This window comes from Larimichthys crocea, chromosome VI (genome assembly GCF_000972845.2).
Source record: "Larimichthys crocea isolate SSNF chromosome VI, L_crocea_2.0, whole genome shotgun sequence".
Lineage (NCBI taxonomy): Eukaryota > Metazoa > Chordata > Actinopteri > Sciaenidae > Larimichthys > Larimichthys crocea.
Genome location: NC_040016.1, coordinates 14,691,491 through 14,719,384, shown reverse-complemented (window position 1 = coordinate 14,719,384; position 27,894 = coordinate 14,691,491). Strand labels below are relative to the sequence as shown.

The 27,894-nt window shown below is 41.4% G+C and overlaps 1 protein-coding gene across 1 annotated transcript; it reads left to right on the top strand.

Annotated features, from left to right (window-relative positions):
- The first annotated feature begins 355 nt into the window (after positions 1 to 355).
- On the top strand, positions 356 to 27,894 carry LOC104919972 (zinc finger E-box-binding homeobox 2). The gene is made up of 8 exons (XM_019268669.2): positions 356 to 1,288; positions 20,413 to 20,700; positions 22,083 to 22,292; positions 22,882 to 23,075; positions 23,185 to 23,296; positions 23,545 to 25,058; positions 25,188 to 25,371; positions 25,752 to 27,894. Exons 1-8 carry the CDS (start codon positions 1,228 to 1,230, stop codon positions 26,372 to 26,374), a joined length of 3,186 nt encoding a protein of 1,061 aa, XP_019124214.2. The 5' UTR covers positions 356 to 1,227; the 3' UTR covers positions 26,375 to 27,894.

The window sequence follows — 27,894 nt, the reverse complement described above, 5'->3', positions numbered from 1 at the left end:
TTTGTTTTGAACCTAATTCTCTAATCTGTCTTCACTGTGTCAGGGTGTGTTTACTCCGACACAGACTAGGTTACATTATGCGCCGTGAAAAAAGCTACCCGGCTCGCTTTTATTATCTCACAGAGTTGCTAAGAGGTGGGGGGCACTAGAAAGCCAAGGTAGGGGTCCTGAACGCTGCGTTAGAGTTTTATTTTGGATGTTTTTTTCAGTTGCAAAACAGATTACAGTCCAGGTTGCAACACAAAAGACAGTCAATGCACCACTTCCTACAGCCATCCAGGAGTGAATGGGGCACAGGACGGGGGTCCACTCCAGGGTACTTGAGCGCAGGTGCGACGTGCATAACAGTCGAGTCATAAAACATGACCGGGAGGTGGAGGTGGTGGGGGTGATCGGAGGGGGTACCTGTTCTCATTAACCTGCGGTTAGTTTTTAATCTCTTCGTGGTGGAAAATGTTGCGAGATGAGCTGCTGGAGTTAACAGCCTAATTTGCACCTCGTCAAACTGTAGATCCAAACTTACTAAAAAAAAAAAAAAAAAAACTCTGCGTGTGTGGAGTGAGGAGTTTGCGGCGCAGCACAGATGCAGATTTACAGCTATAGCATCAAACTGACATAAGTAATGAGGGAAAATAAAAACACTGAGGGGGGAAATCCAGTATCAACATGTGGATGAATGTGCGCGCAACTCGTCGACTCGTCCTCTGATCGTTCTTACAATTTCTAAATATCTAAACTTTAGAGTACAATGAGTTAAATGTATATAGGTTTAGTCGCTCGGGTTTGAGATGTTTGATGGAGAAAAAGTTAAAGCAGCCCAGTGGATGGAGAAGAAAACCAGAACATGGTGACACATCGACGCTCCCGGAATCCCCTCTCTGACGAGGAGGTGCATGGTGGCGAAGTCGGGACAGTGTATTGACAAAGTGTATCGAAGTGGTGGCTTGGTGTATGAGCGGGTCTGATTACTTTGTAAAACGAGGAAGGTGTGCGTTTAAGATGCCAAGATATGACCTCTGGTCCAACCTCTGCTGCTGACATCACTCCTCCTCACGGCTCGTCGCCTCCACTTGGAGTGCCATCAAGGTCTGAGTCTCCCGCTGTGACCGAAGGCGATGCCTCATCACCATTCATTCTCAGGCAGGCACTCAGGACAAACACACACGCACACTCTGCACACCGCTTTCATCCCCAACTGGACAACTTTTTTTTTTAAATAAAAGCGTGATGATGACAGAAGAAAGTAGGGGCAAACGAAGGAAACAAGCCAACCCAAGGAGAAATCGAGGTAAGAAACGTGCGGAGCGCTGGAAAGTTTTTCTAAGTTGGTGTAAAATGATGCAGGCAGATGTTGCTGCAACGGACAGAAGCTCTCACGCGTACCGTGTTTATTTCTCCTGCACTTGGTAGAAAGGCTCACTTTAAACATTGTGTTATCACTGTGGAGCAATTTACCAACAACATTCGTATTTTAAGACACATGTTTCTGCGCTCGTCCTTAATGCCTCGTACCATAAATTGCAGGGATGAGCAATCAACTTTCGTCAGGTTGGTTGGCAACCACTGGGATTATTCTACCTGTGCACACAGGGCCTACCTGGGGAAAAAAGTGAAATAAAAAAGATGCGAGTTAACAGGCAAAATAATGTTTTGTTAAATCTCTTGATCCGTGTATATTTTATATACCTCAAAAACGTACAAATCCACACGGTTTTGAACCATGTAGTGAAGTCAGAATCAGCCTTTTTTTTGTTCTGTTTTGTTATTCTAAGACATATTTTATGGTCAAACATGAAGGGCGTCATACAGCTCCTTGTTCCCTTACATGCAGGCTTTGGTTTTGTTGTTGTTCACGCTCAAAGCTTAACCTGCTCTGAGACTGAAACTTTCTAGGATCTCTTCCCCTTGTTATCTATGTTCTTCACCCTGCCTGCAAACTGACCAGGCATTTTACATCAAGTTTTCATAAAGTTTTATTTTAAGTAGAGCGTGGGACTGCATCAGAAGTAATAAAAGAAAAACAGACTAGCCTCGATTTTATCTTCTAAATACATTTGATAACTTTTTTTGGGGGTGGGGGTCAGATCCTTCAACAACTTGCAGGATAAAATCATATATAAATGATAAACTGAAACTTGAAAAAAAAAAAGTACACACTGATAATTTAGTTTGGCTATCTAGTTTTTCTATCAAATATACATGTTTTAAAATATGATGCATTTATTTAAAGTAGCCTGTCATGTGCATATGGAATAAATCTGCCGCACATTTTACATTTTAAAAATCTTTCTGTAATTCTTACATGTTCGTGACTCCAAAAGAAGAAGTAGTGGAAATCCTTAGCTGACCTAAAGCTTTAGATGATGTCAGTTGTCACTCCCTGCCACAGTTCTGAGAGGAACTTGTAGACAGTATGCTGAATTTAGAAACTTTGTTGAGACTTTGTTCTTCATGCTTCAGGTAGTAGCCTTGTTTGCGTGTGGCTCTGAACTCGCAAACAGAAGTAATGATACACACACCTGTGCATGCATACACATCTAAACATTTGTTCTTGTGCCCTGTTCACGAGGCCTGGAAATTTATGTTGGAATCAAATCCTACTTCCCTAAACCAAAAATAACAAAAATTATCCACATGATTGACTGCTTCTCTAACCCTAAATTTAACTCTTTTTTTTCTTCATAAAATGGAAATCTAACCTTAAACCCATAAACCTTAGTCTAAATTATTAAAATGCCGATGGGGGGGAGTTATGGATGATGCATGCCAGCCACTGTCCTGCTGCTGGCTCTATATTTAATGCAAAATTGTTGGGTGATGCAGGAAAATCCTAAACAAACCTAACCATTACCCCAAAAGCAAACATACACAGAACACAGAGAAAAAACACAGGATTTAGTCGGTCTCTAAGGTTTTTCGTCATCTTGCTATCACTGCGACGATATTTTGTCTTCAAAAACATGTACAGACACACTGCTGGCTTTATTTTTAACTCTCTCGAGGTTCTCGAAAGCCACAGCAAACCATGCAGTGTGCTTGTTTGTCTCTGATCTGACACACAACTGTCCTAAACCTATTTGCTATAAGCAGCCTGTTTACTTATATAGTTTATTAGTTTGCTGTAAGTGTTTCCTCATTTTATTCAGAGACGTGTGAAGCTCAGCAGGAGTGTCACCAGGGTGAGATCCCCACTGGCTGCTGCGATAACGGGTCCTTGTGTGTGTGTGTGTGTGCATGCGTACACACACACACACACACACACACACTCTCTCACCTTTTACTGTCACGTTGCAGTTTGTCGACCGACTGCACTCCATTTCACAAATCAGCACCATCACACTATACCGTGAAAGCTATCAGCAAAAAAGCACACTTACTGACAAGGAGCTGTCACTTATCAGAATACCAGAAAAGAAGTCCAGTCCCTTTAATTCCTGCAGTGATCTCGGAGGAAAGATAATCATCACCACCAGTTAATTTCCAGGAAGTTTGACCAATGCAAGCGTTTATAAAGTGATCATGAAGAAAAAGGAAAATGTTTATAAATTCATATTTAGTTGAGATACTAAAAATTGTAGGTGTCATGTTGAAGCCTGCTCTCTTTTCACAATACATTATCAGTTAGGACACATGTTTGGGCTGCTTTTTTCCCCAGTTGCACCACGGATTGTTAGTGAATCTGCATGCATGCCTGTGTTGAAGGCGTGCTTATACATAGCATATGTGTATGTCACACATGCATCAGTACAGGGCGAAAAAAGTCTGCGTGAGTGAGCGCTTGCTGCGTTTACATCCTCATGTCAGTGTAGAAATGTGTGTATTAAAGTTCTGTGTAGGATTTGGAATGTGCTGGGCTCGAGGCGGCTCTGTGAGCAGGGAGTTAAAGGTCCTTGATAAAACCAAATGAATTTGGCAGGCCAGACTCATAAGACAGAGATTTGGGGATCCTTTCCAAACCAGAAGAAAGAGAAAAAACATAGGCTGACTTTTCTTCTCTCTCCAAGGCGCCTATTGATTATGTCTCTGTCTCCCCCAATGAAACTGTCAATGTTCACCAATCTTAAGCAACGCGACGAAATTACTACTCTTCATTCCTGGCTGATTGAAAGCAGCCCTGAGACAAAGGAAGGAAACATATCCATTTGAAATGATGATGCTGTGTTTACTGGCAGTTTTGAGTTTCAAGGAGTGTGAACTAATTAGCTCCAACATTCCCCCTTTAGGCCTTTATACACAGTCAGTTAAACCAATGATTTCTGATACCATGGGGTCGTCTGGGGCTTTTCTATTTACTGATATTGGTGAAATGCATTCCATATTTTTTAATCATCCAAAGTGTCTTTTGCTCAAACAGAAACCTCTAGAAACAGAGAAGATGAAGCCCATTTTCCTCAACATACTTTCATACTTACTTTTCTACAGCTGGATACTTTCATAAAGAAATTCTAGAAAATAGCAGAATTTATTTCAGTCTTTGGAACTTTAATGAAGCATTTTCTAACCTAATTCATTTCCCAACCCTGTGGGTACAGTACTGTTAGTCTCTTAGCAGAGGCAACACCATTTAGAAAACGTTATTTATTTAAAGTCCTCCGGCTGTGTTATGTACAAGCTTTCCCCTGCCCTCAAACTCAGCAGGCATCTTCGCCAGAATGACATCCGCACAACTGCTGAGACTCATTCAAACCCTCGCTTTTGAATCAAATGTAGGATTGCGTTTCATGAGCACCCTCACAAACATATTTTGTCCCGTTGCCGTGCGCGTTATGTTTTGTTAGTCCATGAAAAACCTCCCTCTGTTGTTGAGTTGATGTTCCTTTTTAAGAGAGAGCTTTCTCTCTTCCCTGTTTCCCTCACTCCCTCGTTCTCGTTTTTCTTCTTTTTTCAAGTGCCAATTTATTTAAACTCCTTTCCCCTTTTCTTCTTTCTCCTTCATTGATTTCCAAACCCCAGTCTTTGTATGCAGCTGGGCCCCAGCTGTGTGTCTGTGACTGTGTACATGTGTGCATACATGTGTGTGTGTTTGTGTGGGTTTTTCTGGCACAGTGCTGCCACACTGAGCATAGCACACTGTACACAAAGGACTCGAGCAGCAAAAAAGAGAGGGAAAAAGAGAAAGAGAGAGAATAGGGGGAAAACATTTGAACGTTAAAGACTGACGCGCTTGTACTGTACAGAGTGGAGGGGCCGGGCCTTTTGGACCGGGCCTACTTTAGCGGCAGATGTATCGGCGCTCTGGGATGAGGGGTGGGGAGAGCGAGACAGCAATGAAGAGCCCAGGCACCACAGTTTATTACCAGGACTCTTCAAGGGGCTCAGCCCAGGCGTCAGAACCAGCGGGTGGGAGGGACAGAGAAGGAAGAAAAGAGAGGAGGATGACAGAGGTGGGGAACTGATGGGGTTGACAGGACTGGAGACAGCGAAAACAGCTCTTCGGCGTGAGAAGACAAGAGATGATGGGGCTGAGGGGCGTGAGGGGTAGAGACAGAAGAGACGCGACGGGTGACAGAATGTGGGAAAATCTAAGTGTTTCCTCATTTGCTCCTCAATGTTCCCACAACTCCAAGTGTCACAGATTTCTCCCATCCTAGCTCTTATGTATTTGATGCCAGATCTGCACTGCAGTAATGGGGAATCCCTTGATTGAGTCCCTCTGGTATTTTTCACATGTTTATTCCATTATTGCTCATTCTGATGGCTTAGATGTAGCCAAAGTAGTCCCATGTCTTACTGTACGTTCATGCCGCGTGGCTGCCACGCTGTTGATCCACTTCAGGAGGAATTATTTGGAAAGTTTTGCAGGATTAATACACGCCATGAGGTTTTCTGCCATATTAGCTCTTGCACATGACTTTGTAAGATATCTTTTGTCAAGATCTTAGAGCAAAATCTTCTTTTCTGCATATTGCAACAAAAGTACTTCTTCTTTTTTTTTTTTAATACACAGGCAAACAGTCACAATAAAATTCCTTAGTAGATGACGGTGAAATCCGACGTGGTCATCAGAACAACTTATATGGTCCTAATAGACCAGAATAGCACCAGGGTGAACACATGACTTCAGTGGAAACTTGAGAGCTGAAAGTCTATCTAAGGATCACACTCCTTTAAACTGTAAGATAGCGCTAATAGCCGCAGAGCTGATGAGGTGTGTGCATGTGTTTGTGAGGCTGTATTTACTGTAGGTGTTTGGGTATGCACTTTTCACACGTTTAACAGTAACTGAAGTTCTTGCGGCTTCTCACTCTAATAGGGGCATTTCTGTTTTCACATGACAGGCATTTTATCTCATAGAGAAGGTTTACTGTAAAGTTTGATGTTGCAAATTGATCCTTTTTCATTCTTGACATATCCCATTTGCAGTGTTATTATTACATTCTTTGTCACTGCACTGGCAATACTCCTCCTCATTAAGTCTATTTGTGGAGCTTCCTTTTGTGCAGACAGCCTTATGTGTTTGATATGCTGCACATGTTTGACAGAAGAAAGAAGTTAAAACGATCCACATAGGCAGGCTCTCTGCACACAATTTATAGATATGTGCTGTTTTATCACACCTCAAATTAAATTTAGAAACCCTGCTTCAGCTGTCATGTATTACAAGGCCCAGATGGGTGGCAGAGAGAGAGAGAAAGAGGAGGAGAAAGAAAAAGAGACAGAGAGAGAGAGAGAGGAGAGCAGCCTGGCAGGCAGGCAGGCAGACCCACTCAGCTGGCTGAGACTGTCAGTATTTGCCGAATGTCAGTAAAAGCAGAATGAAAGAGGAACAGTTTGATATGTGGTGTGTATCAACATCAGACAGGAGTGTGATAGCAGTTGTTTAAGATCTGCCTTGATGACCTTTATTTCATCCCTTTCTGCCTTTATCTCTCAGAGTCCATTTTCTTATTGCTTTAATGTTTGCAAGCCAAATATTAATCCATGTTTCACTTTGTCTCATGTGCATCTGTCCTTTCACTTACTATTAGCACCATATACACTGCAGCACACTCAAAATTATGTAGAACTAAATAGCTGTATCGAAAGAGAAATAATCAATTAAAATGTTTAGCTGTGCATTGCATTGCATTGAGTGTCAAACAAAGGGATCTTGTTTCTCAAGAGCAGAACATGGCACAAGATGAAACATGTGCTCATGTAGATTAATAGTCCACAGACAGATTGATTGATTTGGATGGTTTTATTATATGATATAACGATATGTCGTGATATAGGAGCATGAATTTAAAAACTGCTTTTGCATAAAATAATAGAATTATTTATGTTAATGATTAATCTTGGGTTAATTGTATAGTCTATAAATGCAGAAACCAGAAAATATTTGGCATTTTTTTAGACGATAAATTATTTATCCAAAACTCTAAACTTAAAGCCAGACTGTAATATCTCTCTTTGGCTAGTCCAATCAGTGAAATACCTACCAAATAGAGATACCTCATAAAAATTAGATGTTGCATTAATCCTGGGTTTGCTTATTGCCCACGATGGAGATATTAAAGGGTAACTAATTTCTAGCTGGACCTTGTTTTCTGTGTTTTTGTGTCAAAGTCAAGAATTGGGGCACCCATTGTTGAATTTGGCCCAGTATCGAGCAGCCGCAAAGCAGGTTGCAATAAAATCTCTGTGGACAATTGCGTATCATCGAATTATGTCCATTAAAAGTGTTTATTTTTTGCTTCTGACTAGCTTGCCATGTTGTTAGAAGTGTCTCCTACAGAGAAAATGAAACATAATCTGTATCTTTTCATTTCGATCTGGTGTCCGATGGTGTGTAAATACTGGCAGCCACTGGTATTGTTGAAATCAGTTAAATATTCAGCCATGACATTGAAAATCTTTTATATAACACTAAGGTACACTTTCTGTACTCTAACACAACAAACTCTTCATGGCCAGTGCATTACCATGCTCATGTTCTCACTGTTTGTCATGCAACAAGTCACTACACCTGTACCGAGATTTCAGAACAAGACTTCTCCTTGAGCGATACTTAATGGGAGCAAACGTTTCATTTCTCTGTTGGGTCGAGTTGTCAGACGCTTGTAAGAACAGTCAGTGGTAAAAATAAGCACTTTGAAAGGACGTAATTTGACGGTGCACAAGTGCCCGCAAGGATTAAATTGCAGCCTGTTTTGCTCTTGCTATATACTGAAACAAATTGTTGTCCCCATTAGTCACTTTGACACAACAACATTGGATGGTCCAAGCTGGTGCCCTGAATGCCTAACCCTATCCCAAAGTATTTCTGTATGAACTTCTCCTTGATCATCAGAAAGGCAGGCCGTCCTGCTGTCCTGCCAAGACCACCATCATAAACTCTATCTGTAAATAAACAACGGTTGGTACTTCTGTTGGCCCAGGTGAGAAAAAAAAGTAAAACTTGGACTGACAACAAGAAAGGCATGGGAGAAGTCTGCTAGCCGGCTCCCCCTCTTTCCCTCTGTCTCTCTGTACCTGTGATCACCTGGCACCACCACCTTCATCTGACCTGCACACACCGATACTACACATAGTTACCTGGAAGGGAGTAAACACATTCCACCATGGAGCGTACACACTTCACTGATTTTTAGGCCCACCTGTAACATTCAAGACTTTAGGACTTATATTTTACACACACTATCTATCTGTCTCCCTTTCTTTCACTCCCTAACTCTCCCTCTCAGTTCGTTTTGCTGGCAGCGTCTCATTTAAGCACATTTCCACTTCGTCTCCACCAGACACTTTAAGAAGGCTTCTTGCAGATGTTGAAGCATCAATACATTTGTTCATTATTTTCATTAATTCAGTTAGTTATTCTGTCTGTATTGCTCAACAAAGTTCTGTTTTAATAGTTTATGCCTTTAAATGTATGTTTCAGGTCTGATAAGCACACTTGTCAAGTCTTACCTCAGACAAAGCAAATACTTTGCTGTTTACTAGCAACATGCACTATTAGATCATTCAAATGAATCTCTGGTAGCTCAGGTATGATAAGGAACAGGATCTATACACCGGAAGTATTTTGTGCAAGAAAGGAAGCTGCGCATTATTTATCACCGTGTAACTGTCTAGTACATAGTCTTATCTCGTCTTTTTGGTCAAAATGACAAGTTTTTTAATTATTAAAAAAAGCAAGTAAATCAATAAGTAAGGAGGACAAAAAACATTGTGAAGTTGTACAGAATCTATTCTTTTTTTTTCTTTTTGACCTATATACCTCAGGGAAACAGTGCATTTATGATTAAACGGTGCATGTGTCGAGCATTGCAGGAGGGATGGAAGGGAAGGAAGTAAAGGCATCCTGGCAGTATATCAGAGGGAGGTAACGTCATCTAAATGATACAAGTAATAGGTAGGTGTGAATGTGTCCAGGCCTGATATTGGGACTGGGTTCTGAATTTTGGACACAGATCTGGAAGGTTGGCTTCATTTACTTCATTGTCACTTCTTTTTTTTTCTTCCCTTCTCAGATTTGCAGCTTTTTCTGGCTATCATCTGTTGCTTTGTGTGAGCCTCTGTTTCTTCTTTTTCTCTATCATCCCTCTGATTTCTCTTTATCTCCTCTTCCCTGTATCTCTACTTCCTATCCCTTCCACTCTTTTTTTTTCTTCCATTTTTATCTACTCCTTCTCCTACTTTCTTTCCTTTTCTCCTCTTCCATCTATCCATCCTCCGCTCCTCCCAGCCCGGGTTCCCCGAGCTCTGTACGGTCGCCATCATGCACCCCCCCCTCACCTCCTCTCTCCCAGAGCGCCTCCCCTGTCCCACTGACACCACACGCTGCTCCCATCCCCCGAAAACCACTTCAAACAGCCAGCGCCATCAAAGCCCACAGTCAGTCAGCCAGGCAGCCAGTGAGCCAGCCAGCCAGCCTTCTGCTTCGACTTAAAATTACTGTCGTCCCAGTCGCAAGGCTGCTTTCCTCTTCTGATACACATCAAAGATCCTCTTAAACTCCCGAAGTTTGCTTTTTAAACCTTTCTTCTTGTTGAGTCTTTTTTATATACATTATTTCGCTGGTTGTGGTTTTTATTCTCTCTCTCTTTCTCTTTCTCTCTCTCTCTCTCTCTCTCTCTCTCTTTTCTTGCCATCATTTTTTTTTTCTTCAACTGGGCCAGGTCAGTAATGACATGCACACACTTTCTTGTGCGGTTCTGCTGCCTTTGCATTTTTCTCCATGACTTTAATTAGTTTCTTTTTCAAGGCGTTGGTTCAGGCTTCACATGCACAGCACACACACACACACACACATACACAAGTATATCAAGCTGTAACCAACATACAGATGTGTGTAAATTAATATGCAATATGACTCATACATCTTCCTAATCAGAACTGCACAACCACAAAAAGACCAGTTTAATAGCGTGTGTGTGTGTGTGTTCCTACTTTTTGCTGCCCGTATTTCTTTATATGTGCGTGCTTAGAGGGCAGAAAAAGTGACGAAAGAAAGAGAGACAGACACAAGAGAGTAGATAGTGTTTGCAGACATGTGAGGAACAACTGAGAGAGAGAGAGAGAGAGAGAGAGAGAGAGAGAGAGAGAGAGAGAGACAAAGAAAATAAAAGCAGAGTGACACATTAGAAAGGCATCTCTTCTATGTTTCAAAGCCATAGAGGTCACATGTGGTCACTTGAAATGTTTCGGTCTATCATCATCTCTCGGCTGGAGGATGTAATGTTGATACGTGCCAGAGGATGGCGCCCCGTCTGTATGTTAACCAACAAGGAACTGACTGCCAGGTCTCATCTTCAGGCTGCATTTCTTACAACATTTATCATTATTAAACATATATTTCCATACAGTTGCCTCCTATACTTTATATTTTTTACTGAATGAGACCAGTAGCAGTCCCTTTTTCTTTTTGTCTATCTTTATTTTTAACTTAGTGGTTTGAAAGTGGAAAGGAATAACAGGGCAAGATTATTATTATTGTCAGTTGTAGTGGCTGTAAAAGCTGTAATAATAGTGGGATTGATGTTCCTGTGACTTTATGTGAAGTGAATACCCTCGCATGGTCTGCTCTGATCTTTTTTATCTTAATGTGGGTTCCTCAGAATTCTTGTGTATCTTGTGTTTTAAATCAGCCTTTAGTGGTTAGATGAAGACATTTTGGGATTTAATGCAGTAAATTGTCCTTTTCAAGAACACCACATCTTGCAAAACACCTCTAACAGATCTTATACAGATGTTTGAAGTAGACAAAGTCAGTGGGATACCAGGCATATTTGTTTCACCCTCAAAACAAATCTCCTGTAGTAAGCAACTGAAAGTTGCAGCTCGAGCTGAACTAACCAAAATCCCACATTGTATAGCTGTTAAGCTCAAAGAGAAGTTTTATTTAGCGTGTACCCCTATTAAAAAACTTCAGAACCTTTGTGCTCCGTCAGAGAATGTTTTAATATTCAAAAGGAGCCACTATTGTGTGGTTTCTTGCGCCAACGTACAAAATAAAGAGCCACATCTGAAAGCTGGAACAGTCCCTGAGCATATTCATGTGTAAAGAAAAAAGAGGGAAAACAAATTTAGAGGGGGGAGACAGGGGTATTTATAGAGTGGTGTGAGAGTCTCTGCAATGACAGGAGCCTAATGAAGTGGAGTTTGGGTTTTGATTCACAATGTGGTGAGTGCGTGGGTCCCACTGTGACCGTTACTGCATTCCAGCACCGATCCCTCGCTACACGGAAACCAACTCGGGCCACAGGAGGAGGCAGAGAGCCAACTCGAAATAACGTGTTCCTCTAACCCAGCTAACCTTTCTCACCAACATCAGTCCTGCTTCTAGCACAGCAAATGTACACAGGCCACGGTGACACAGAGCTCAAACAGGGTGACATTTTTTTATTCGTATGTGCAAGCTTTCACACAGAGTACACATACACTAGTTAAAGTCAATTTGTCACTGCTGGTGAGTCATTGACATGGTAAATGACTCAAATGACACAATTCGGCATGACATAGTAGGGAAATCCAGAATGATATTAACAGTGTTTCTTATTTTAACTTTGAGAGGTCAGTGGAAATTGTGTTGTGCGTCAGCGTTCGTTACAGACTAGTAATGAGGAAGCAAAAAAAGAGATAAAGATTGAGATCGGAGGCTGTAAGTCATCACATGACTGTAGTGATGACTGAGAGATTGCTGTGAGAACAACTCAAGAAAAGAATCATGTGGTGGTGTAGAGAGTTCTTTGAATTTAAACTTGGTGTAACGGTGTAACTAGAGAAAACAGTGTTACTTTTCAAAGCTTCCCACAAAGTTAAAAAAGTAAAATGTCACTAAAGCAGAAAACCACACACAAGGCCGGTGTCAAAGAAGGTAAGTAGGTAGGTTTTTGACAAATGTCACTGTGGTGGTCTGTAGGACAGGTAAACATGGTGGCAAACATGTAGGCAGTAGCATACAGGAAACCTCTGAAGGAAGAACACAGGCAACCACAAAAGCTCTTTGCACACCTATTTACTCACACCTTGTGTCTTTTCTGCAAAGAGAAAAACTGATTGCAGCATTTTTTTTTTTTTTTTTTTGCTTACAAATGAATGATTTAGTTTGGTAAACAGCTAACAGTCTATGGTAGTAGCATCAGAACAGTAGGTCTTTTTATTGTTTTTGTAGTAGTAGTGTCTCTCTCTGGGAAACACTGTATACCACGCAGCAGGTAAAGGGAAAAAGTGAGGCACTCAACACTGACCATTTTAGATACTTTCAAATTGAAAAATATGAACTGTAATGTTCTTTTATCATTTTTCTTCTACTCTTTTCTGTGTTTTCCGCTTTTGTCAAAAAACGGTTATTCATTTGTGGACCTCCTATACCTACAAGACGCTGCATACCGTAGAGAAAGAGTTGTACTTTATAATATTACTATAATGATAAAGCTAATGATAAGCAAATTATCTAGCAATGAGTTTCTTTTCTCTTTAAGCTTCTACCTGTGAGAAATGTGCAGCTATTAATTCAAAAGTTTGCGTGGAAAGCTGTCACCTCAACAATCATTATAGGCTACAAAAACATATCATGGATGTCTCGAGTTGACTCACCACAATCTAAGAATACATATCTTGGGTGGGAATCTACAAGAAGGGATGAAAGTATACCCTGTGAATGTGTTCTTCACACCGCCTCTCCATGTGGGTCTGCAGTTCAGCGTACTGTACCTTCAAGTGAGTCACACGCAGCACGTATACGCACCTTTGTGGTGAGATTACTGGTCTAGACCACAAGTTATTTGGGACTTCTTTCCTGTCCACGTTCATTCTGATTACACCTATTTCTTTCTTTCTTTCAGTCTTTCTTCGAAATGCATGAACTAGCACAGAAAACACTGTTTGACTGTTTGCTTCGCACTTACTACACTATCATGTCATCTTGTGTGCTTCATGTTTGTTTAATCTCAACACGACGCACGTTGTTATAATTCCCACATGTTTGGCAAAGGAAACAATTAGAAAAAAACGTGAATTCACACATGCTGTGTTGTATATAAAGTATGTTGAAAGATGTGCAGTATGCATGGGTAAGTGCAAATATGAGTAGGAGGAGATTAGACTATCAGATGTAAAAAAAAAGAAAAAGAAAAAAATGTCTAGGCTTATAGCTGAAAGATAAAGACAATAGCAAAGAAGTCATTATCCTCTCAGCTTCATCATGAGGTAGATAAACCTTAGATGCAGCATACGGACTGTACAGTAAGTCACAGCTTTATTAATTATTTGTTTGATGAATTTGCTGTACATAATTTCTTCTTATCCGCTGTCGGTTTCATCTGTCTGTCTTTTGAAGTCACATGAGAGCAGGTTTCCACTAAGCAGATATGGTTCACTGGTGCAGTGATGTGACATGTAGATAGAGAATAACAGATCAGTGCTGCTGATCTCAATTGATTTTCAGATGCCTTGGCCCTTTCAGAGCAGCCATAGCTGTACACAACACCACAGCGTGTTCTAGTCGGTGTCTCAGGGGCTGTGCATAGGCTCCTCTGAAATCGTACTAAGAACTCACATGTGAATAATGAAACTAACACCAGCGCGCAGTAACACTAAAAGCGCAACTCGTTGACAAATCAACTTTGTGAGTGGTATCAGTGAATGGCTCAGTGGCTTTGAAGCTAGTAAAACGCCAAAGGGGATTCTGTTTTTGTGTCACAGGGGCCCTAATTGAACCGAATCATTAAAAGCCACACTGAACAAAGGCAAAATAGTTTCAATACTGTGTTTGTTGCCAATTTAAAGAGCACTGCTCAGTGTGGAGAATTGTTATTCTGCTTCTGTCCTTGCACATCCTTAATCAATACAAGGAAATTAGCTCGGTTTATATTTTGATCTGATTGTTCTGTGCGTCTTTCAAAGTGCAGATGTTGCCCCTCGGCTGCACATTCTGTGGTGGTGGTTTAAATGCTCTGACAGGGTGGTGTCTCCTAATGAGCGGGACATCTAAAGGCACAAAGCCGTGACTTTGCTGCTGTGGCACCACATGGGCTTTAACTTTTCTATCTCTGACTGCAGTTCAGATATTCATGGAGCATGGTGCACCCACACGCACACACACACACACACAGACACACACACAAACATACACAATTATTGTCATGTATTTCTGTGCTGTGTTTGATCATGCTGTAGTCCTCTGCAGCAGCAGACTGCTCCCCATTTGTGCCCAGAATACAAGTTGTGTTTGTTTGTTTCTCTGTATTTCTCTGTACCCTAGTTGTGTGTGTGTGTGTGTGTGTGTGTGTGTGCATTAAGGGAATTTCCCTCAGTAGCGTGTTTTTCACAGTTCGACACTAGTTGAGGATTTGTGTCAGGGACAGTTTGACACTGCTGCTTTCTGTCTCTTTCTCACCTCTCTCTTTTCTAATTCCTCACTCCTCTGTCTTTCTTCTTTTCTATCTCTCTCTTTCTCCATCACTCATTCTGTCTGCCTTTCTCCCCCGCTCTTGGTGTAGTGTAGTTTGTTTAGTTTTTTTTTTTTGCTCTGTGCAGTATTCTTGCACTAGTGTTTCTCTGCACGTCTGTCTCACTCTCATCAACCCCCCCATTCTTTAACATACACACCACAACACTGTGTACTAAACACATTGCAGGAATGCAAAATCACATGCTGCACCACACATCACATTTAGCATCTCTTCCGTCACACTAATATGACCTTTACAATCCCTATCACAGTGTCACAGTTTCAGTCTCTTTTATTCTCCCCCAGCAGCCATTTGCAGACTTTTTTTTGACAGCAGTCTGAGAAATGAGTGCAATCAATTGAACTATAACTCGACTGTGTAACTTAGACTTTCATATCAATGTGTTTGTGGTTATTTTCACCATCATTAGACAAGAATGTTTGCACTTCCTTTTCTCTGGCCACAGAAATGCAATAAAAGTGCAGCAAAACATCACATTACCACCATTCCTATTGGTTAACATGTAATTTAGAGCATTTAATCCTCAATTTGCTGTCAGCATTCATGATATATTCTGTAAAACATTTGGATAAATTGAAATTAAGAGTTGCATTCCAAAATGAGGCAACCACCAGAGAGGAAAATTCAGCGCTGATTAAACTCACTTTGGAGTATTATGCATATCATCTACACTGCTATGATCTAACAGGATGACAACATAGGCATCAAAAGCATTTTTTTTTTGTTTCTGTGGTTTTCTGTCTAGGGAAAGACAGTGTGTTTGTTGTGTGTTTGGGGCACATAGTATAGCACAGGTAGATGGCACATGGTCATCAGTGACATTTTTTTCCCCTCTTAGTATTTTTGGGGCAGGTCAAACCCCAACCAGAGCAAGACAAGGTGCCAAAAAGAACACATCACCCTTAGTGACAGAGAGTGAGTTGCTGCTAAGATGATCAGGTGGGAGGTGTTTGTTCTTGGTTGCGGTCCTCCCCTGACTCATCGTATGAATGTCAGACAGTAGGAGCAGGTATGAATAGCTGAGCTGCCACAGTGAGAGTTTTGTTAAATTTCTTGGATATATTTTAAGAGAGGCCATCGCTGTCAACATAAGTGCGCTCTGCAGATTAATATGGACTTACCTCATCTCTGAACTGCTCTCATAGGTACTGTAAAACGACAATACACACATCTTCCTGAGCTTTTACTTTTTGTTTAGCATGTGGGCGGACATGACCGTCATGTGGTATTTATTATGTTCAGAATAGCAAGTGTAATTTTCTTTTGACACCAGTGAAACCATCACACTTTTAATGGCATGGGAGAAGCATTATTTCATACATTAATTAAAAACAAATCATTTTGGAATAATATTTAACATGTATTTTTTTTATATATATAACAAGAAGTTTTTGTTACAAAAATATGATGGGTCAGTATGTTTTTGTTCATCTTACTGAGTCACTTCTTGTTTCTGACAGTTTTACTGCCTACACTTTATACTGTACGAAAAGTATCAGTGTGATATTACTGCATTATGTCATCAGAACAGCAATGTGGTGTTCATGTATTCTGGGTGGTTGGATTGATTTATCAGTTTAAACTGTATTTTTAAACAGAACCTTGAGTGTTGTGATGAGCCTAAAATTTATTTTATCTTATTTTTTTAAATAACCTAAAATAATGTATTTAAATTTTTAAATTAAGCTCAGGGCTTATATTTCCTTTATAAATTTAAGGATAATTATTTTAATTATATGTTTATGGTGTGGGTTTAATAGTTCTAATTTTAGGGCTATCTGACAGTTTTCAGTATATCAGCGGTCAGAAATAGCAACTTCTTGAGCTCAGTTTGGGTGTTGCACAAAATGTATTTCTGTCTGCCGCCTGTCTTAAACTGATGTTTGCATGAAAAGTCATTTATTGGTTTGTTGTTGTCATGTTAAAAAAAAATGCAGCTCTATTAAATGGCATTGATCATATTACATTACCATCATTCTGTCTTTTATGTGACAATGTTGTATTGTAAAAATCAACTGAATGGTAAGGATTACATTATGCGGTAAATTGGGCCAGGCCTTGTTTGTTGCCATTTAAAACCAAAAGAAACAAACAAGGTAATTTCTAGGTAATTATTGCGTGCTTACCAGTTAGCCACATAATTACTAAGTCAATACCAGATCACATATGTGCATCGTAAAATAAACTGCAGCTTAGTGTGTTGCTGTACAGTAGATGCCCTCTGGGATATAAACAGTGCAGAATTAGACTGACACTGAAACTGTCTCTGTACTGTTGTAAACTGGTGCAAAAGATCTTTGAGATTATTTTTTTTCTCCTTTATCTTATGTGATTTTTCTTTCTGGTGTGGTTTGCATTTTTATGCGGCTGTTTAAAAATTATGTGTTCCCGTGCGATACACATATGTGCTTATGAATGTATTCAGGCGTTCGTCTCGGTCTGTCTTTGGAAAAACTGATTGAACTATGTAAATAATAAAATAACTACTGTGGGTCATCATTTTATAGGCTTCAGATGGCAGACAGACCATCAATCTCTCAGATGTTTCAGTCCCTGTCTGGCAGGGAAAGCGACAGACGGATTAAAATGGTGCTGCAGCGTTTGTTCTGAACACACTGTTGTTGTCAATGTTGCCATCAGAAACAGTCCCCAAAAGACCGAGTGATCGACATTGTCAAACATGATGCAGCACAGTTCGCTTAGCACTCTCTGGATATGAGTCATGTTCTTCCCACACACACTACAACGCATGCACAATAGCAGTGGACTGTTTTGTGCTGTACTCTGTGTTTTTTTTTGTGTTCAGCGTTTTCCAACAAATTACACATTCTTAAAACTATTGCACATTGCACAAATTCATCACTCCTAAACTCCTTTGTACCTTGACATACAATCTCCCCTTGCAGGCAATCTCAAACCTCCTGCACTGTTCAAAGATTTAGCTGTCCTGCTTCAACAAAAAAAGACCTATTTGAAGGATGCAATCGCTATCCAAATAAATAAATCAACTGGCCCTATAATGAAAGCCATCCCGGCGCGGTGCTGCTTTAATGACAGCACATATAGGCTCAGTGTCACTCACTGTCATGAGAGGGAAAATTAGAGCCAATTTAAAGCTAATCCAGACCAGATTTCTCTCTTTTTGGGGCCAGTGGTATGTCCTATCATCCAGGGAAACTCCTGCAGGGCTGATAGGTCAACCTCAACTACATCATATAACTTCATAGCTGTCTGCTGTAGGGAAGCACATTTGATGACCAATTTCCCCCCATAAGAGCGAGTCATTCCTCCCCCTGTTAGCAGAGCAACACTACATGGAGCAGAGGCCCTGATGACTAGCCTCAGGTGAATCAGATTTTTGCATTTGTGCATGGGTGTAACAGAGCCGGGGCAGGACACACAACTTGCTGAGACATACAGATACATGTGTAGGTGTTACATTTTGAGATTAGCTAATATTCTCGTCAGACCAACGTGTGTAAATTGTACAGGCATATTCATAGAAGATCAAAGTGTGTGTTCGTGTTTGTGGGCCGCCCCCTCAGTCCCCTTTTTCTCTTTCAGTAACAGAGTGAGTGTGTTTGTGTTATCTTTGCGTGTAGTGTATTTGTCTCTTCTAGATGTAAAACTGATGAGGTAGATTTGCTAAAATGTCTCCCCCAGTGTGCAGTGGCTCTGGGCTTTGTCACTGTGAGGCGTAACTGAATGTGTAGCGGAGTTGAAAGCAGAAACACTCATCAATTATTGTGTCTACCAGCTTGTAAGGGTGTATTTGGAACGTCTCAAACAAAAATGAAAATCTTTCAAGAGTGACTGCGAGTTGTTTTTGACAGTTTAATGAATATACTTTGTTTGTGTTTGGTGAAATTTAATGAGCTGTAAAACCTTATTTACACTCTGATCTAATGAGGCCCATAGTACTCAGGGCCAAAGAGAAAAATGTATTTAAGAGTAATAAAAATCATGACGATGTTGCGCTGCAACCTTCTTTAGATACTGATCAGAAACCTCATCTTCAACAACACAAAAAGAAGAATTGGTCATCTGTATGCCGGCACGGTCCATGCTCCCCCCTCGACAATGGTTTGGCTTTCTCTGATGATATATTTCAAAGGCGCTGGCAAGGAGTGTATTTGTGTTCTTAAATGGTCATTACTTGGATGTGATTAGATATTGCCAATCAGTGAGAGAAAAACAGAGAGTCCTCAAAAAAAGCCTTGGAAATAAGAGCCTACAGCTGAAATCCCATGCATGTGTTTGTGATTGTCATTTATTGTCTTTGCCATGGGAAAAAGTAATGCGCCTTTCCAGTTTTGCTGCAGTCTGGGCACAGAGGGTACACTTTTAAATTGCAATATGTTATTTATCTTAACTACTGCACTATATCCCTGCCGCATCACAAGTCACATACCATGTATCTGCTAAAAATACAAGTTTGGACGTAAAAAACTGATTTTTCTTGTCGCACAAATTGTGTTCTTTTGTCCGTTCTGAGCAATTAAACAACAGCTTTAGTTAAAAATTAAAAACATTTTAGCATTTGATGCAATGCAAGAAAATTTGAAGAGATTAATTCTAAAAATGGCAAATCCTCTATTTGACAAATAGTAAACATCTTGATTTCAATGAGTACCGACAATAAAACAAGCCGTAATTTATTAGACTGAGTCATGATCTTAATTAAATATATTTGTATTTAACTTATCCAGTTTTAATTTATTTTCAATTTTAAAAATGAAAGCCATATTAAACTCTCAGTAACGTCAGAATCACATTGAAACTGATCAGATATGACTATTAATACTTATATTTCTGTGCCTGAAGTTTTTTATTGTAGGGGTGGCTCAATGAAATATTCTGGTTGGGATCCCTATTTTACGGTTCTGGATCTCCTTTGTTCAGATGTGTATGTTGCGTGCTGGGTCTGCTTGTATTGATCATAATCCACACAAAGCCATAAAAAAAACATCTCCTGATAAGAAACACATTGAACGACTTCACATGAAGGCACTTTCAATCCTCTCGCTCACAGAGGAACGATCCTGAACTACAAAAAAAACCCCTGAAAAAACAAAACAAATGATAATACCGGTGCTTTTTAAAAAAAAACTTCAAACAACATGTGCGATATAGTTTAGAATTAACAACATTTTTGAATTTCTGGACGGGTTTTTCCCCTTCTTCTGTTTCAGTTCCTGACATTTAAAATCATGTTGCATTGTGTCTGGTTTGTGCATAATCTACTGCTCAACTACCTAAATAACTATCTGAAATGATAAGAAACACATGTCTGTTGCATTTTGAGACATGTCTGAGAAGAATATATATATTTTGACATGACAAAATAATAATTGGCATCTCATTTTATGCAGATTAAAGACATGTGTGCATGCTTTTTAACATATTTAAAAAACATAGTATTGCAAAATCATACATCCTAATGTGCATACTGTGCATACTGAGCCTGTATCTTCTGTCTCCGTCTCAATTTTTTTTTTCCCCCTCTTCCCCTCAGTGGATGCTGAGCAAGTGAGTTCACTGGGATCTGAGGGGGAGGATGAGGTTGGCCTGTGGAGCCTGGAGCCCCAGGACTGCCAGGAGAGCCTGGACAAGACGAGCCTGACACCTAGTGAGGGCACGGAGGAGCCCGGCAGCCCTGCTCGCTCCACCCGGCCACACAGCCTCAGCCCCGGCAGCAGGAACTACTGGGGGCAGGTGGAGCCAGAGGCCGAGGTCGCGGAGGACACCACCGCCGCATCTGCCGCTGACAGGGAGGGAGATCAGGACCCGTTGAGGATGTACTGTAAGTTATAAACTAAAGTGTAGCAGTGTAAACATTTTGCTATATTAAATTATTTCCTTATTATCTGAACTATAAAACACCCCTACATTTGTTTTCCTAAGAATCAAGGCCTGATCAACAAAGTAAAATGTAATATAAATACATGGCATGAGACTGTTGTGTAGGGTGTCACTGTATGTGTAAACAATTTACAGTGTTTTTCTGATGCAAGACACCTCCAGTCTCATGATGCTTCTCAGAGCCCTCTAGATACACCTTCATATCAGCTCCTCGTGAAACCATGCCTTCCCTACAAGCTGTTCCCTTTTTTCACTCCTCTCTTTGAAACGGCAGCCTTCTGAAAGCATGACAAAAGAACTCATCCCACACAATGTCACAATATTTCCATGCATCAAAGAGGTGACGTTACGGTACTGAAATCAGCGCTGCGCGACGTGAGGCTTTCCCTTTTATTTAGGAGAGATCAAAGGCTCACGCGGCTTGCCTACTAACAATCACTTAGCTCCCTCGCCTCGTGTGATTTGGCCTTGCCTGATGAAGGCAAAGCTGAGTTTTTACAACACTCAACCGCACAGGCTCTTCCCTTCACCACATGAAAAACATCTCAAAATATGCCAACATCTGCAAACATTTGAAAAATCTTCCTCAAAGTTGCTGTAAGCTGGCTGGCTTGATTCGTGATAGGAGGCGCCCTCTTACTTGTCATGGCTTTCTCTCTGTGCCTGTCACTGCACTCAAGGGCACGAACGAAAAATCTAGTTTCATATCTGGCCAACTAGTCCCCTGAATATATATTGTTTTCTGTTTTCTTTCCTTTGAGTTTGTTATCTGTCAGTCTTTTAGTAAACAGTATATTCAGTTGCACACTGACACTTTGCAGTTTATCCCCACTTCCTCTGTGTGCACAAACACACATTTACGCACACATGAATGTCTGAACAAGTCAAGTACTTGCACACAAAGCCAGAGAGCAAACTCTCTTTTCAAGAGTTCAACACGTAGTACATGAAAATGTAACAGCAGCCGAGGATCGATCACACTGATTCATCACCAACCAAGAGTGTCGACCAGCTATAAAGATATTAAATTCAAAAGGCTGTTCGGCAAACCGGTTTTAGGTCACGTAGGAATGCCGTATATTAATCTGTGCAGTGTGTGGCACTTTTGTCTTACTGTCAGAACACGTCTTCTATGTTGCTTTCTTGGTCAGGATTTTTGTTTCTGTGAGACATTTAGTCCATTGAATATGTGAATTTTCCTGCAAACGTTACTAATAATTGTGTGCAAGTTTGATAATTATGTATAACATTTGACAAAATGTTAAGAGAGCTAAACTTATATTTCACTTCCTCTGTATCTTTTGTTTTTTTTTTTGTTTCCAGGTAAGAACTCTGACTCCCAGAATACCTTGGAGGACCTCGCCCACTATGAATTTCTGGCCCATTTGAGGAAGACCTCTACCTCAGTAAGTCTCTTGGACCATCTGAACCACAATGGCACGTCAGCAGTGTACCACCCGGGAAGTAGGCACGATGAGCTGCCACCTGCCATCTGGTCACCAGGAGCTCAGCACCGCTCACCCGAGGGAGCAGGTAGGCAACGAACAGAGCAAAGGCATGGGGGTGTGAACCACACAGCTGAAGGCTGACAGTAAATAGCAGTGATATAACACATATCAGATTGTTCTGAGGTTCTGAGAAAATGAAAACAGAGGGTTGATACATATCGGCTTATTGATCTGCCCAAGCAATTCATACATACACATATTGTGGTTTGACATCTTTAATATTCTGTTTGTTAGGCTGAGTCATCATATATATATATATATATATATATATTTTATTTTATTTTATTTTTTTAACTCTGATCTGTGAGTGCACAGCCATTGTTGAGGTGGTGTATGACTCCATGTGTGAAAAAAGGCAGGACCTTACCGTAAATGTAATCCCTCAACCAATGTTTCTTTATGAATATAGTTTACAGTAGCAAGTGGTAAGGATGTGTGAGAATGTCAGAATGGATGCTTTACATGTGTCCCTATATGTGTGTGACATGTCCAGGATGTGCCCTGTATCTTGCTCAGTGCATGCTGGGATAGGCTCGAATCCCCTGTAACTAGATAGATGTATGAATGCAGAAAAATGTCCATGGTAAACAATGTTACCTCTCTCTGGACTCCAGATGCAGGAAGGACCCAGCAGGCCTGTCCATTCTGCCACAGGATGTATCAGCGAGGAGCTTCTTTTAGGGACCACATCAAGTACTGTCAGGAGAGGGAGGGGGGCCACATGGTCTGTCCGCTCTGTGGATACACTGCCACCCTTAGGGCACAGATGGAGCAGCACCTGGCACTTCACAACCAAATGCAGGACAAGGTAAGACACACGCAGAGAGCAGGAGAAACTTTCACAACTGCAAAGCTATTTATTTAAGTCCCTGTAAGTGTTGTGCTATAAAACTAATGACAATGTCCTATCACCCTAGAGTGCCATCACTTTGGATCAAGCCATGGAGACCAGGAAGTTCAAATGTCTGCAGTGTGGGAAAGCATTCAAGTACAAACACCACCTCAAAGAGCATCTCCGCATCCACAGCGGTGAGACAAAATAACATCAAAACAGTTGTACTCAACCATCAATTTGCTATTGTTTCCAACCGTAACCCTTACTTATCATGTGGTATGAAATTATACCTAACTTCATGTGCTGACACAAAACAAGTAAAAATAATTCACAACAGGAATAGAGAATTATAGAAAATGGGCTTGCACTCAAGTTGAAGGTATTTTCAACCTACTCTCTGCATCTTTTGACGAATGTCTCCTGTCTGTGTGTCGTCCTTTAGGTGAGAAACCTTATGAGTGTTCCAACTGCAAGAAACGTTTCTCTCACTCTGGCTCGTACAGCTCACATTTAAGCAGCAAAAAATGCCTGAGTGGCGGTGGAAACGGAGGAGGAAACACAGGAGGAACCAGTGGTGTCTTTAATGGACATAGCCAAAACTCCTACCACCACTCATTTCCAATATCTCCCTCTGCAGGCGGGGGGAGAAACAGTAATGACAAGGGCTCTCCGATGGCCTCACAGACCCAAGATAACAACAGGCCTCTGGGTCGAGTACTAGAGGATCCTCACCAACTTTCACTGCAGGACCTCAACCCCACAGGCTTCCCCAGAGCTTCAGATCTGGCTCGGCTCTGGGACCCCTCAGCAGAGCTCTCTCTGAGGGAAAGTATACTAAAAGGGACCACCCTTCTGCCTTATCTGCACCCTGGGACCAAGTTTGAGCAGATGCTGCAGGAGATGCTTCACAGGGAGGAGAAGAAAGAGGAGGAGACAGATAGAGAAGGAGGAGGTGGAGCTGCGATGGAGGAAAGGAGGTTTATTTACAATGGAGACAGGAAGGTGTCACCTGACAGGAGAAAAGAGGCAGTGGGGTCAGGTGAAGGGGAAAGAGGTGTGCTTGGCGTGACGTGTCGTTGGTGCTCCCAGCTTTTCCCCAATGCGGCGGTGCTCCAGCAGCATGAGCGCTACCTCTGCAAGATGAACCGTGAGGCGGTGGAGGTGCCTGAGGGTCTTCGCAGCAAAGACCATCACTCGCCACCTTTATTCTTCCCCAGATCTGCCCTCCAACCAGAGAACAGCAAACCGAGCAAAGTAACCAACGGCCTCTCTGGAAGCAAATCACCATTACAGAAGCCCAGCTGGCACTCCGTACCACAGCAACTTTTGGTCGCAATGCACTCTCCCCCACAGCCCCACCATGACGCACTGCCCTCACGAGCGTACTGGCCCCGCCAGGAAAAGGGAAGCCCAAGCCAGCCAATAAACCGCTCCCCAGAGCTGTCATCACCTCGCGCCAGAAGGAGAGTTCCCTCTTCAGGATTCGGTTCTCCGGTCTGCCTTGACCTCACCAGCTGTCCTCCTGAACTCTCTTCCCCTCAGAACCAGACCAGCAGCCCTTGGTCACAAAATGAACCTCTGGACCTCTCCCTGCCCAAGCAGCTGTCAGACCAAGAAGGGAGAAACAAAACTTTAAATGGAAACTCAGCCAGAGGAGAGAGGAAAGAACTCGGGACCCAGCAGATTAGGAGGCCAAGTCCAACTTCACATCTACCCCTTCACCACCACCCGGTCTACAGCGGGGCTGGAGCTCCTGTGTTTCCAGGTCCCTTATACAATGGATTTCCCATCTTTAACCAGTCTGGTTTGGGGCTTTCAGGGCATGATGGCATCACAGCGATTCCATTCGGCCAGCCAGCTAACACCCCAGGGTTTCTTTCTCCAATGGCTTACATGATGGAGGTAGATGCAGAGGCAGCGCTAAAAAAGATCCACCAGGAGAGACAAGCTCTGATGGTGAGTAAAGCTTCTCTTTCAGGTTTGTTTTAAAGAATTGTGTGTGATTACAAAAGAAGAGCCTCAAAGAGGATGTACAAAAGTGGAATAATAGTTATAGTGATAAAGATTTTTATGTTTTCTATGCAGGGTGAGGTGTTAAGCCGTGGAGCTCTGGACTACCTCTCTCTCATGGACGATGGACTTGACGGGGACGGAGGGCCAGGGAGGAAGAGACTGAAGAAGACAGACGAGGGACTTTACGCTTGTGACATTTGTGAAAAAACCTTTCAGAAGAGCAGCTCTCTGCTCCGACACAAATACGAACATACAGGTCTGTAGCTCTGCAAAGACGCTTTAGTTATGTGTCATTTCCTTTTGTTTATATTTCACTATAGTTTGAGAAGTAGACCAATATTCCAGTTAGCTTAGCATAAAGAATGGAAACAAGGGGAAGCAGCTAGCCTGGTTCTGACAAAAGGACACAAAAGTCATCTGCTAACACCTCCAAAGCACATATATTCATTTTATTTGAGTTAGTTTAATCCACACAAAAATCACTGGTGGTCGCATCATCTTCGAGAATCTTACAGAAAACCATTTCCTTAGAAACATCTTCCAAAAGATTTCAGCACATAAAAACTCTTAAATGTATTATATCTGCATTATATCTTTTTTTGGATGTTAGAAATCATTTATTTTATTTCTTTACAGGCAAGCGTCCTCATGAGTGCAAGATCTGCAACAAGGCCTTCAAGCATAAGCACCATCTGATTGAGCACAGCCGGCTGCACTCTGGAGAGAAACCCTACCAATGTGACAAGTGTGGCAAACGCTTCTCTCACTCTGGCTCGTACTCTCAGCACATGAACCACCGCTATGCTTACTGCAGCAAAGACCAGGATCCAGACCAAGACCACGAGGAGATGCCTCTCACCCCGGGGACAGGCAACAATCTCGGGGGACGTCTCGCTGACGAGACCCCTTTGTCCATGGAGGATACCCAAACTCCACACTCCTTCCTCAGCGATTCCAGTCTGGATGGAGCTGTCCTCAAGGAGGAGGAGGAAGAGGAGGAAGATAGAGAGGCAGGAGTCAGCGAAGAGGCACATCTGAGTTTGTCAGGAGCGGCAGAGGAGCTGAGAGGTAGCCCCATCCAAGAATCACCAACGGGGGAGAACGGAGTGCAAACTGAGAGAAACAGTTACAATGTGGGAAACCATACTGACAATGCAGAGAGACAATTCTGGGACCGAGACACTCAGGACCAGAATGGGGACTTGGACAAATGTGAACTGAGCCTGGATATAACAGATTTACCCAGAATAAAAACTTAAGGTGACTTTAACAAGCCAATACAATGCATATACGATATATATTAAGACTTTTGATACATTTTTTTTTCTCATATATATAACAGCACCACTGATTTTTTTAAAACTCATTTTACATGAAAAATGCACAGAACTGCTAAAGCTTAAACGGCCTTAAAGTGGATGAAGCCATACAAACAAAATATATGTGATAATACAACGTGCAGTATTTTACCACAGAACATAGACTTGATGTACCTAAAGTGTTTTTTTTTTAAATTAATTTTCTTATTTTAATCTTTTTTTTTTTGGTTGTTTATCAGGACAGCTACAAACATTTGGGTTGCCTCATCTGAAGTCATGTCACGTATCCAGATGTGATATGCAGAAATCTCACTTTACTATGTGCTCGCTGCTGTGGCTGTTGCACAACCCGTAAAGCAGAGGCCTTTGCAATTTTACATCCAGAATTCAGTTGATTTTTTTTTTTTTTTAACATTTTTTTTTAACTTTGTAAGTAGATGACAAGGCCCAGATGGACAGTTACTTTAACATGCCGTCAAAGTTGGAGGTTAAATGTTACAGATACATGCTCAGTTAGTATATTTATTCTTCTTATTCATTCAGTTTTCACTATCCTGTGGTTTTTATTTGATACAAGTCTTTACCTCTATTTGATGAACAATAATTTGTAAAATGTCTTAAATGAAAGTACACACATGCAGCTATTACTTTGTCCTAAAGCCAGAGAGGGCTTGAGAATATATAAAAGTATTTGCTGCCAGAACATTAATCATTTATGCTGTGAAATCACATGGTACAACCAACTCATCTCTTCAGGTTATGGTGCTCAGTGGCTTTAACTAATCAGCAATATATTTAGTAGTTTAGAGCAAGCAGTAGAAAGAGGAAGAACTGGAAGGTGGTTGTTTATTTATTTCTTAAACAAAAAAGCAGAGGACTGCACCTTTTTTAACTGTATGTCTTGCTAAGGGACAGTCATTTCTGTATGGGTGGTTAAAAGGGGCAAAAGAGGAAGTCAGTCTTTGGGGGGTTTCTTTGAGGGAGCAAATAAAACTTGCACTGTCTCATTGTTTGTCTAATAGTCACACAGAGCTGCTTTGTTTCACTTATTGCTAAAATATCTCCTATTCCTCGTAATAATCTACATGTGCTATGGCCTTTTTTTTTTTTTTCTCGATAATGTGTCACACCTATTGGCTGTCTGTTGAGGTGCGACAAGGGTCAAGACTCAGGACACATACATCAGCTTTTAACTTCCTCTTTCCGACTGCACTGTAGTCAACGTGAAAAGTGCCTCAGATGTACTCAGACACTGTGAGTAATACGACAAAGCCATGGTACGACGAGATAAGACGGTGGTGCATGAGGTGTGACTAAGCTTGTAGCATTTATGCATACCATGCACCAAAGACACTTCTTGGTCATAATGTGTGTGTGTGAGTGTGTGTGTTTATCACCAAAGATATGCATATGTGACACGCCAACTGCCACTCTACTCTTGCATAGTTCCTTACCTGTTA

Coding starts and splice junctions, on each gene's coding strand:
- LOC104919972 (XM_019268669.2), top strand. CDS start 1,228: ATGATGACAGAAGAAAGTAGGGGCAAACGAAGGAAACAAGCCAACCCA. Junction 22,293..22,881: donor CCGCTCACCCGAGGGAGCAG/GTAGGCAACGAA, acceptor TCTGGACTCCAG/ATGCAGGAAGGACCCAGCAG. Junction 25,372..25,751: donor ACACAAATACGAACATACAG/GTCTGTAGCTCT, acceptor ATTTCTTTACAG/GCAAGCGTCCTCATGAGTGC.